Genomic DNA, 11,657 nt, shown 5'->3' with positions numbered 1-11,657 from the left:
ATGAATATCAAACAGCCATATGTCCACCTACCCGAAAAATTGACTTTTTGATTTGGTCGTGTGCTCCGTTAAAATGTCAGTTTGCCTATTCCCTTTAAAATCCAATAAGTGCACGGCATTCCTGAGAAAAAAGCCGTTAAAAAAGTTATTTTTTTTCAAATCCTATTACCTAAGTCTCATAGTTTCGCATTTCAAATACTTTTAATTTTCAACATGGCGTCTGTCTTGCTGGGAGTTTCGAGGATTGTGGTTTGAGCTCTTAGTGTTTTTTTTAAACTAAAATGAATGAAAATGTGGATCAAATTGTTATTGATGAGCTCGCAATAGAAACAGGTTAAAGACTATAGCGAAGAAAGCACGGAAAACTATGGCGAAGTAAGTTTAAAACCCCTTTTTTCCAACCCACGTAGCATTTTCGGAGTAAACACAGGGCATTATCGGGTAGAATATACAGTAGGTACACCTACACTTTGGCCAGGTTTTATTTTTTCCTACCTCTATTACCTATATACCTACCTTCTATTTTGTATAACTTTTAAAGAGCCAGTTGATTTTATAAAATAAAAGCTTAAAAAATATTAATCGGCATTTTTCAAACAACTACAAGTCCTTAAGATTCATATCAAATCAGCATAAGTCTTGTATGGGCATATCAAAATGCTATAAGTCCGAACTGTTTTTTAACTTTTCCGCATTTCTATGAGTGTTATAATGGATTTTTTTATTAAAATACATTCTTAGTCACAAGTCAACTGATTAAATCACGGGGCAAGTTCCATGACCATTTAACTAATAATCTCTTCTCTATGGCGTGACCACAGACAATAGTATAGTGTAATAAAGGGATAAGTGTTGCGAGGGCAAAAAAAAGCAACACCCTATTCTTCCAGGGTATGATGGTAGAAACACATTATCGGACGCGGCTGTCAGCCGCGACTAAATGTACACTACGCTGTTCAAACTTTCGGGCGTAAGTCGCGGACGTAACCTTGGGCTGACCTTCAGCTTTCAGACGTCTGAGTCGTCCCGAAAGACCGTGCAAACTTATCAGTCGCGGCTGACAGCCGCGTCCGATAATTTGGCCACCTTGAACATCGTTCAGTCGGGCTCAAAGTTAGGTATGTTCCTTGGGCACAAGAAATATAAGTAGGTATAGCCAAACCAGGAATATAAAAACCCTGTATTAAGGGCGCCACATTTGCGTTGAGGACTGCAACACTAAGTATAGTCATACCAATGTGAATTGGCCATGCTCAAATTCTTAAATGTATTTTTTTATGCTTTATTTTGAAAAGAGTGTCAGTAGATCAGTGAGAGGATATATCCTATGGATTCTTTGGGACTTAAGTAACATGTGTAATAACAGTCTTACGGTGAAGGAAAACACCGTGAGGAAACCGACATTTAGATTACAGTTGTGTAGGTATTTACCTTGTAGGTACTCATTAACGCCAATTTGAAAATAATGAAATTGTCCTAAAGGCATATTTACTGAAATAGTTTTAAGCATTCAAAAGACATGAGTTAGTGGTTTGATATTTTCCATCCTCACAGGAATTCGACATAAACTACAAATTTGCCAAATTCATTTGCTCTTACTATACTTTATACCTACCAGTCCAGTCATTTTGACAATAGTACTTATCAGTTATGTTATCAAGAGGAATATAGTCCAATCCCTCGGACTTTTTCTCCGATCAATACTTGTATATGTGGTAAATTAGTTTCCTTTCACGGCTATGGATAGTTTTCGGCATTTTGAAACACAAATAACACACAAAAGCTATAATAAACCCTACGCATTGACAGCACCACAGTTTGACAGCAATAGACAAATGACATTTTGAGTTTAAGACACTTTACACTTTGTGATACCCGTACAAGAAAAAAGTTCTGTCTGTTGCTTTTCCGCAATATGGCGAGGGTTTTTATATTCCTGGTTTGGCTTTACTTACCTACTTTTCCTACGAGAAGGTCGAGCATGTGGCAGTACGGTGGCGGCGTTGGTGGTGGCCTGGTGGCGAATGATATAAATCCAAAGGGTCAGCGACGTGCACAGTTGCACACACAGTCGAAGTAGCCGTTGTGATGTGGCCCAGTTGACACTACCGTACCACCGCAATATAGCTCATTTAGGTCCTCAAGTCAGGCCGATTGCCACTATGAGGTTCCTACAACATAGGCAACGCATCCAATCCAATCGATCGTATTTATTTAGAAACAGTCCTCATCGACATTGTAATGGTAAAATCATAAAACGAAACGTAAACTGATTGGTAAATGTCAAACAAATTATAAAGTAAAAAGTCACAACAAAACAATCAATATTTTTGGTTTTTATTAAGAAGAAAGAAAAAAAGGGTAGTTTTACTACTTAAAACTTCAACTGATTATAGGTTCTTGTACTAGGTATACTTACAAAACAAAAGTTAAATTAAAAGTTAATCGCACAGGCCACCATGAATTGCCTAATGAACTTTAGCAATCGAGATTTTCATTTAATTTGTACAGTCATTATAAGTGCACTACTCTTCAAGAACTACTATTACTATTACTACAAAAACCGAGTTGTTCTCGAGCCTGAACCATGCTTCTCACTGCTGGACCCTTCTAACACCACGCAACAGCCAGTGAAAGATGTCTACGACCGACTTATAGACATTAATGACTTCAAGTTTGTTCTGAACCCACCCACCTGCGCAAATAGTTCTGCCGGTTTCCTCCTTCTGGTCATCGTATCCTCGGCCCCCGGGCACGCCCTGAACCGCCACGTCATCCGAACCACTTGGGGTCAAACCAGCGAATACACCAAAGTGGTATTTTTGATGGGGAAAATAGAAAACTCGTCACTGAATCAAGAAGTTCAGAACGAAAGCTTGCAACATGGTGATATAGTGCAGGGGAACTTTGTGGATGCGTACAGGAATATGACATACAAGCATGTGATGGGGTTGAAGTGGGTGGCGCATCATTGTCCAATGGCTAAATATGTGTTGAAGGCTGATGATGATATTGTAGTTCACTCAGACGCATTCAAAAAGTTCCTGGTGAGAGAGCTGTCTCCGTGGGGGGCCAGCGACCTGATCCTGTGCTACAAGACAGTGGAACCCGGAGTGTTCCGCACCAACTCTAAATGGGCGGTGACAGTCAAAGAATATCCTGGCAATAAATACCCTGATTGTTGTGCAGGTAAGAGTTTAAAATGAACATCATAGATTTTTAATCTAGCTTGAAAGTGTATTTGATTGCTTTTCATATTCATCATACAAAAACCCAAGAGCATTTAATTTTGTGGAAAATAGTTCAAGACACACATATTTTTTTAATGTAAATTATTTTTATTTTACTCACCTATGATTATTATTAATCTTGATCATAATCTTTTCTGTATCTTCTTTTACAGGCTATGCTATAGTCTACTCTCAAGACGTTGTAATACAACTACTGGACGCTGCCCAAAATGCAAAATATTTTTGGATTGATGATGTGCACGTCACGGGATCACTAGCGAAAGACATATCTGTTGAGCCCACTCAGATGGGAAAACTAATGTTAAGCCAAAGTAGGTCTTATGCTTTATTGTATCTTGGGCCATTTTATAGTGGCCGGTTTCTGTTTGGGCCTAGAGACCTGCCTGTGGAATGGATGTTGAGGCTCTGGGATGCTATCAAAGCTAACTCTTATAGTTATTTAGCATAGACCAAGATTAAGATGAAAGTTGCACATTTAAATCAAAACATTATTATTTAAATTGGTTGTTAGTGGAGCCTGGAGTATTACGGTCGAATGGCGTAGTGGTTAGTGGCCCTGACTGCTATGCCGTAGGTCCCGGGTTCGATTCCCGGCTGGGGCAGATATTTGTTTAAAGACAGATATTTGTACTCGGGTCTTGGGTGTTGATATTTATATTTAATATGTATCTATCTATGTATTTGTGTAGATATATCAGCTGTCCGACACCCATAACACAGGCTCTGCCTAGCTTGGGGTCGGATGGCCGTGTGTGAGATGTCCCCACATATTATTATTATTATTATTACTCAGTGTGCCTTATTTGCTGGCTATAAACAACTGTTTGTAGGTAATTCATAAGATACACATAGCTTGAAGACACTTCACACAAATTCTTCGAACTTGGCATACTTGAGGAAGATAGTCCAATCCAAAGAAACCTAGTAGGTAGATAGGTACTTACTTAAAGTATTTAAAGTTTACCTACTTACAAGTGCCTGTGATGTATTATTATGATAAAATATACTATACTTACTACCAGTGCATATTCTACCTAAGTATTTGGTGTTTATAGAATGTAAGCCAATTATTTGCTATGTTACCAAATATATTAATTTAAGCACAAGCATGAATCAATCATCATATATATTAATTTTAATGACTTTACATGTTCTAGAGGGCGTACCAAAACTCTTACTTATCCAGTAGATAAAGTGACCCCTATTAAGTCCACCTGAGTAGGTATGTAGGATTTGTTTAACCTGTACTTAATCTAAATCGTGCTTAATAATAATTAAAATAGACTAGACACCCAAATAATAATCTCAGCTCTTGTATACTTACTAAGTACTCTAGTACCTATACAATAACAATAATAAAATAACTACAATAAAACTTATGTAACGTCATCACACTTCTTAGACCTAAATATAGTTTACAACAGAGACTTAAGTCACCGACACACTAGCGGACGCGGCTTACGGACGCGTTCGCTAGTGTGTCGGCGTCTTTAAGCAAGTCAGACACTAGGGGAACCGCTTATAACATTACCAATGCGTCTGATGTGAATCCCACTTGTTGCTCACAAACCACCATTTTTGCTCACAAACCACCATTTTAGTCTAGTTACAGCTCAAACAACTTGATAGGTAGTTCTGAAATAAGCTCGAATGCACTTTTGTACCTTGTGAAATGAACAAACATCCTATCCACTTCGACCATTGTATATATAAAGCCTATTCATTCTTCCAAAGATTGACAGTTGGTTAGTATGACAAAGCACGCAAAGCCTACAAACTTATCTGTTCCGGTGAGAGCTCACGTAAATGTCTAATATTTCTTCATTCTTTAAGATGTTATGTTTTCCCGTAATGGTAATTTACCCTTGCGGTTTTAATAAACACATCTAATCTATTTGAATATATAATGCATTGGTAAGTTATGAGTTATGGATAAATTTAGTTCGGTCTCACCGGAACAGATAAGTTTGTCGCACTGTACATGGATACTAAATTCACATCCATTCAGTTACACTTAAGTGTCTTCAACCTGCCCACCCCGTCGATCCGCCAGGCCGCCTCCAGCAGTACCCTCCCGCTGCAGCTGAAGATGAGGAAGAAGACCAGCCGATACCAGGAGAGCATGCCCAGGAAGGGGTAGAACCAGATGCCGCACGTCAGGTATAGGAGGTTCAACCTGGAAAACGTGGGAAAGAAATATTAAAATGAGGTATAGAGCGGTGGTAGCTCAGTCGGGTAAGCGCCCGCTTCTCACGCAAGAGATGCGGGTTCGAATCCCGGCGCTGACATGTACCAATGAGTTCTTTTAACTTAAGTACAATGTATACTATCGCTCTTACGGTGAAGGAAAACATCGTAGAGGAAACCTGCATATCTAGATTTAGCACATCTAGATATGTGAATTCACCAACCCGCAGTGGACCAGCGCGAACGTGGTGGGAAATGGTCCAAGCTTAGGAAGGCAGTTTAGACCTTGGGGATATGCACAAAGTTTCCACTCGAGAGAGCCTTACACCCCCACAGATAATAGAATAATAGAATAGAGGTATAAGTTCTTATACCAACCAAAACTGTTACCTATGGGCTATCAGAAGGTATCTATGGTGACTAGGAAGTAAAATCGTGTATAGGGTAAGAACTTGGTGCAAAAATATTCCTTTTTTATCGGGACTGTATACAGCGCTATTAGGTACATTATGGCCGCGTTCTGGGTTTCAAAAGACGTCTGCTGGGCATAGGCCTCTTTCAAGGAACGCCATAACACCCTGTCTTAGGCCTTCCTCATCATTGTTTTATTTCAGTCGCCCCATTCGTTAGATCCATATTTTTGATGTACGTTTAAGTAAAGTAAAGTAAAGCAAAAGTATTTATTACCATAAAACATGTTTTACAATGGTTTTATCTGCAAATTCCGCACTAGGCAAACCTAGGAACTAGACATACGTCACTCCACTTTCTTACACCAATAACAATAGCTAAAGTATACTCACAAAGCAGCATATCCCAAGCTGAGCACCCAGTACATAATGCCCTCAATCCTGCGGCTCCCATCACCAGACCTGGCGACCAGTAGCTCCAGACCCGTGAACAGTATGGTGCTGGTATGCACGCCGTGGTTCATCCAGGGCGGGATGATGGAGTCCCACACTGCTGGGTAGACGAGGTCGCGGTCGGTCAGGTATAGAACCCAGAATAGTACTGAGACCAGCTGAAAATAATGTGTGGTTTACAGTGAGCTGTCGGGTCGGGTCCATCACTGATAAAGTTCTTTACGTAAGAGAAGACAAATTTCGAGGGAATAACCGCCATAGGTAGGTACCATTTGATTAGTGATAAGTATTACAGAGTTAAAATAAAATGTATATTTTCTGAGCTTTTAGACAATTTACAACACAAAAACCAGGGGGGGGACAGTGCCTTAATGGCTGAACTTTTAGTAGAAGGTAGCTCCATCTCTTTATATTACTCTTACTACCAAAAAAGGTGTAAGATGGCGTTATGAACAAGACCATAGAACAATAACAAGACACATAGATAAGTAGTATTTGAATGTTAACATTGTCATGATCTATGGCTATTATGAAGAAATTGCGTGTCAGTGTCAGTTCAGTTGTCTTACAATGTCTCGCAAATAATATTTTTGTAATAAAAGCCTATACTCTCGGTATATCGTTATTTATAAATTTTATATACCTACAAATAAAAATAAACATGTTGTGTCAAGAAAAAGCATCTTTATCCGCAAAAAGTCTTGTGACCTGACAGATTCCATATGGATCCAGGTTCCATGTGGTTCCACGGGAACCGAGCTGAAATGGCGGCACTGGCAAAGAGCGATCGATATCTTCATATCCGCTGAAGATTAAAATACAATGTGTACCAAACTGATAAATGTCGTCAAAGATTTGCCTCGCGAGGATAAATGATGCACTATTGGACGAAATGACTTTATCACCACAAGTGACAAGATTTGCTTCTCTTGGGAAACATAAACTAGCAAAACATGAATTGGTTTTCATGGTGAAAGGAATAAAAAAGGAATACACACACCCACTCGCATATTATTTTACAAGTGACATGAACAAAACTGAACTGCAACATTGTTATATGCGAGGTAATAAAGAATTATATAATAATTTGTTTTTTATTTATTGTTGCATGTAGGTAGGTACATAAATAGATTGAACTTACATTTAGCTAATAAATGTAATAACTGTTGTGTGGTGTAACTACGTTAAGGCAAATATGTCTTATATCTTTATAGATTGAAGTTAATAGCCGGATCCCCGCCAGACGATCCAACGCGATCCGATCGCGCGATCCAAGGAATCTTACATAAGTACTAAACTTCTTGGATCGGGCGATCGGATCGCATTGGATCGTTTGGTGGAGATCCGGCTATTAACTTGTGATAACAATATCTATATATACAGGGTGTCCCAACAGGGCACCCTGTATGTATGTACAATGAGGCTGAGAAATATAAAGAGATGGTGCTGTTCAGTATGACGTATAGAGTATGACAAAAAACTCCTCGAGAGTGCACTCTTTTCACAATTGTTTATTTTTTCTCTATGACAAAAACATAACCAAAAAGCAACTCTTTTGACCATAGAACAACGCGGATTATTACGAGGTCCTGTCGGTAACAAGTTACTTACCAAAGTGCACGGCAGGACAAGCGCTCGAAACAGCATGTCCTTATAAAGCTCGCACTTAGCCAGCTTCTCGCGATCCTTGCAGCCGCGACGGTGCTGCCAGTCCACGTAGAGAGAGAGAACTACGTGGTGCATTTGTAGTTGCTGAAAAAAGACAAGTTAGTTTTAAATACGGGCGGGTAGATGGCGCTGGGTTTCATAACTCCTGTTTGGAAGGTCCCGGGGTCGATTCGCGGCTTTGAAAAAGACACTAGTGCCATATTCTAGGAATTTCCACAGTGGTTTTAAACGATGGGCTAGTCAGATTTCAGTAGGCACCTGGGTACCTACCTAGTTGTCGGGCCAGGCTGCGCTCTGGTCATATATGTATATTGTATACACTCACGGGCAATGAAAAAGTTCCATTCAGAAAATCAATAAATTACACCGAAACTGAAAAAACTCAGTTAATGACACTTTCTGCAATATTTAAGTGCATTTATCCACGCATCAGAATATTACAAACTAAAAACATAAATAGGTATTTTGTTCAAAATTCCTATTAAACCTTTAAAAAAATTGATGCCATTTGGTGTCTGCATTTTGTAAGTGGAACTGTTTCTTTACCCGTGAGTGTAGATAATTATAATTCAAAGCTGATTCGTAACTGCGCTGCACACCTGACGTCACACATAACTCTATGAAGCTCCTTTCATGCATCCCTGTATTATAACCAGATATTTGGTTAAAACCTTGATGATTGATACCGATGATCTTATTTGATATACCTACCTATGGACTATCTGTTTGTAATAATAAAGGTTCGCCCCTTGATAGTTATAAGTACCCGGACCATAGACTAATTAGTCTATGCCCGGACCAACAATTTTATTGGCGTAGGTATTAAAGTTGATGCAGCGTTGCACCAACTTTACGCCAGCTTTAAGACAGATTACTCTCTTATAAGTTTGACTATACACCTAAACAAACGCTAAGATAAAACTGATTACTTACAAAGCTCCATCCAGATATGGTCAAGAACTTAAATGGCTTGATGCTGTTGACGACGGGGTGGTCGAACTGGTCCAGATCCAGTGTGATGAACCCGTACACCAGCATGCAGTGGTGGAGAAATGTCACCAGGTGTAGAACTATGGGTAGAGGAGAGGTACTCCGCTCGGAAACGTGTTTTACGTCCGCCATTGCGTTTTCGTTTTTGAACGTAACTGATTTTTAGTAGTTTTTCCAGAAGTTATAGGCAGGTAGTTTTTAAAAGTAAGTATTCGTTAAAAACACTTCTGAACTGTATAATATCACCACACGTAATGTTAAAAGTCCTTATGAGTATCCGCCTATGAATTACTTGGTTATCTTAATTAACGATTGGAATAATTAATGTTGATTTTCATTGTAATTTAATTAATTTTATGATACAATACTCTGATATTGTTATAATCAACTTGGACACTTGCAGTTTATATGAGGAACTTTAACGACTACACTAAGTTATAAAAAACTGTGATTGTTATTTATTTGTTAAATTTTACTGTGAACACAGCGTGATAGGAAATTATAGAGACAACTGATGGCTAGGCGAGCCAATAACTAATAGCAGTTAATAACTATTATTTTATTTACTTATCAGGAAATGCGTTATCACTGGGCATAGTTATGACACCACATAGATTAGAATTAGGTTACAGTTACACAATTGTTTATATTTATTTAAGATTGGGTAAAAGTGGACGCGTTCTTAATCAGACGAATGTATTTGCAGAACTAACAAGAGTTATAGGATAGGCCAGGAGCTGAGTGACTGAATAGCTTCCTCATGGTTGATATAGAGTAAGGTGGAATTTCACCAAACGCTAAACGTTTTAGTAGCCTGTTAAACGTCTGTCAGTTAGTACAAAATATATTTAAAATTTGATTTTAATACAATTTTAAATACATTTAGCGTTTGGTAAAAGTGTAGTATGGCACTATGGGTACTATGGGTAGGTTCTGTAAATCTACCCTAAGTAAGTAAGTACAACAAACTTTATAAAAAAATGCTTTTCGGATCGGTAGGTCAGATTTATGGACGAAGCTCTATTTTTGAAATCATTAATTAAGCCAGGTTACCAGCTTTTCGCTGTACCTATACATTTTTTTTGTACTTTGTAGGTACCTACTTACTGCACCTATAAATACTACCTATGCTGTCGTAAGAGCAAAAGCATAATATTTATCTGCAGAAGAACCTATATGACATAGGGGAGATAGAGCTGATGCTGGCTGGATGAGGAACACCAAGGACAACGTTTATTATGACGAAATTAAGCAACAGAGCTCCCGGACTACTGAAAAGTAAACTTCATTCGAAAACAATACTCTTCTACATTAAAATAAAGCACAAAATCCCTTGACACAAAATGTCCTTTGAACTCGTAAGACCTATGACCATTTATCATAATGAGGAGTTAATTAATGTAATATAAGTATTATAAATACTATATTATGCTGCAGTGAGATAAGAAACAGCGCGTTATATTATATTGATGAGAACTTTGACTCTGTATTATGTCGATATGGTTAATGATAATGCTTCAATAACTTCCTATTAACTTTGCCGTTTTTATCTTGAAACTAGCTTTTTCGCGCGAGCTTTGTTTCGCCTTAATTTATTTTAAAATTAGCATTGGAAATAATTATATCATATTTATGTAATCTATGTAAGTAAGTACCTAATAAGTATATTCAGTTATTTAGGCGTAGATCAGGTACGCCTTTCCGTAAAAACCTATGATTGTTTATCTAATTTCCTTCCTTTGTAGGTACCATCACTATGTGACACCTGATGCAAAAATTATATACCTCTACTTACTACCTGTTTAAGCCAAGAGGGAGTGACTCAGGAGGTTATCGTTATCTACGCTTTTTGGCACAAAAACTTAGTTGTTGTTAGAAACTTAGGTTGATCAGGAGACTCACGAGTCACGACCCCCTCTCGGCATAAGTACCCTTTTTACCTGTAGGTAAGTAAATTTCAACTATTCTTATCTACTTTTCTTATTCCACCACTATCGCCTAATTATCCAGTGTCATTGGTCCAGTGGGCTGAAGGGCCTCCCACGCCACATTTTGAACAGTTAACAGTTCTTCGGCAGATATGACTTGGTATTATGACTGGCCTATCAATGGCGCTTTAGCTTATAAATCTCGTAGGTACTAGTCTTTAGCTGTATAATACTATACCCGTATAACACATATACCAGCTAAAGTACCTGTATGTAGACAAGGTAATAAGAACACCTAGGTAAATGAGAAGTCTCTAATTTAATTGCAATACTTATTGGTTACTTAATAGTTATTATTCTGTTATAAGTATTAGTAGGGTAAACCTAGGCCGGTATATGGCACCCATGTATAATGTTACAATGTAACACGCGATGATGACTTCAACCATCACCCCATTACGTAGGTATCTCTACCGAAGTACCTGCAACATAAACAACTGAACCCTCTACATCCCCCACTACTCTGTGCATCACAGAGCAAACTTCATAAATCGACTGCAAACACGATGCATAATGCACGCACACCACTAGACCGGCCTAATAAGAGAAACCGAGACGCACATATACCCCATCACCACGCGGGACAGAGACGGCTGTATAACCGTCAGAAATGCGCATCAAAGAGTAAAGGAGACAGATGCAACGGATGGTAGGGATGTAGAAAGGGAGGGGCGGAGAACTGCTGTTGGTCGGAATGGTGAATTATTAAG

The 11,657-nt window shown here is 38.6% G+C and overlaps 2 protein-coding genes across 2 annotated transcripts; one reads left to right on the top strand and one right to left on the bottom strand.

Annotated features, from left to right (window-relative positions):
• Positions 1-2,284: 2,284 nt before the first annotated feature.
• Positions 2,285-3,905, top strand: LOC119691860 (beta-1,3-galactosyltransferase 5). The gene is made up of 2 exons (XM_011562269.3): positions 2,285-3,189; positions 3,404-3,905. The coding sequence occupies exons 1-2, from the start codon at positions 2,460-2,462 to the stop codon at positions 3,697-3,699; spliced, it is 1,026 nt and encodes a 341-aa protein (XP_011560571.3). The 5' UTR covers positions 2,285-2,459; the 3' UTR covers positions 3,700-3,905.
• Positions 3,906-4,318: 413 nt separating this feature from the next.
• Positions 4,319-9,664, bottom strand: LOC119691861 (androgen-dependent TFPI-regulating protein). Its single transcript, XM_038110416.2, has 4 exons — positions 8,903-9,664; positions 7,913-8,053; positions 6,242-6,459; positions 4,319-5,427 (listed from the first exon to the last, which is right to left on the bottom strand). The coding sequence occupies exons 1-4, from the start codon at positions 9,089-9,091 to the stop codon at positions 5,256-5,258; spliced, it is 720 nt and encodes a 239-aa protein (XP_037966344.2). The 5' UTR covers positions 9,092-9,664; the 3' UTR covers positions 4,319-5,255.
• Positions 9,665-11,657: the final 1,993 nt, after the last annotated feature.

This window comes from Plutella xylostella, chromosome 27, assembly GCF_932276165.1.
Source record: "Plutella xylostella chromosome 27, ilPluXylo3.1, whole genome shotgun sequence".
Lineage (NCBI taxonomy): Eukaryota > Metazoa > Arthropoda > Insecta > Lepidoptera > Plutellidae > Plutella > Plutella xylostella.
This window is presented reverse-complemented; position numbering and strand designations above follow the sequence as displayed.

What these genes read in the sequence shown, in the direction of transcription:
- LOC119691860 (XM_011562269.3), top strand. Translation starts at nt 2,460, where the DNA reads ATGAATTGCCTAATGAACTTTAGCAATCGAGATTTTCATTTAATTTGT. An exon ending in ATACCCTGATTGTTGTGCAG is followed by an intron (nt 3,190 to 3,403) that starts GTAAGAGTTTAA and finishes CTTCTTTTACAG; the next exon opens with GCTATGCTATAGTCTACTCT.
- LOC119691861 (XM_038110416.2), bottom strand. Translation starts at nt 9,091, where the DNA reads ATGGCGGACGTAAAACACGTTTCCGAGCGGAGTACCTCTCCTCTACCC. An exon ending in CCATATCTGGATGGAGCTTT is followed by an intron (nt 8,054 to 8,902) that starts GTAAGTAATCAG and finishes GTCTTTTTTCAG; the next exon opens with CAACTACAAATGCACCACGT. An exon ending in AGCTTGGGATATGCTGCTTT is followed by an intron (nt 5,428 to 6,241) that starts GTGAGTATACTT and finishes CACGTTTTCCAG; the next exon opens with GTTGAACCTCCTATACCTGA.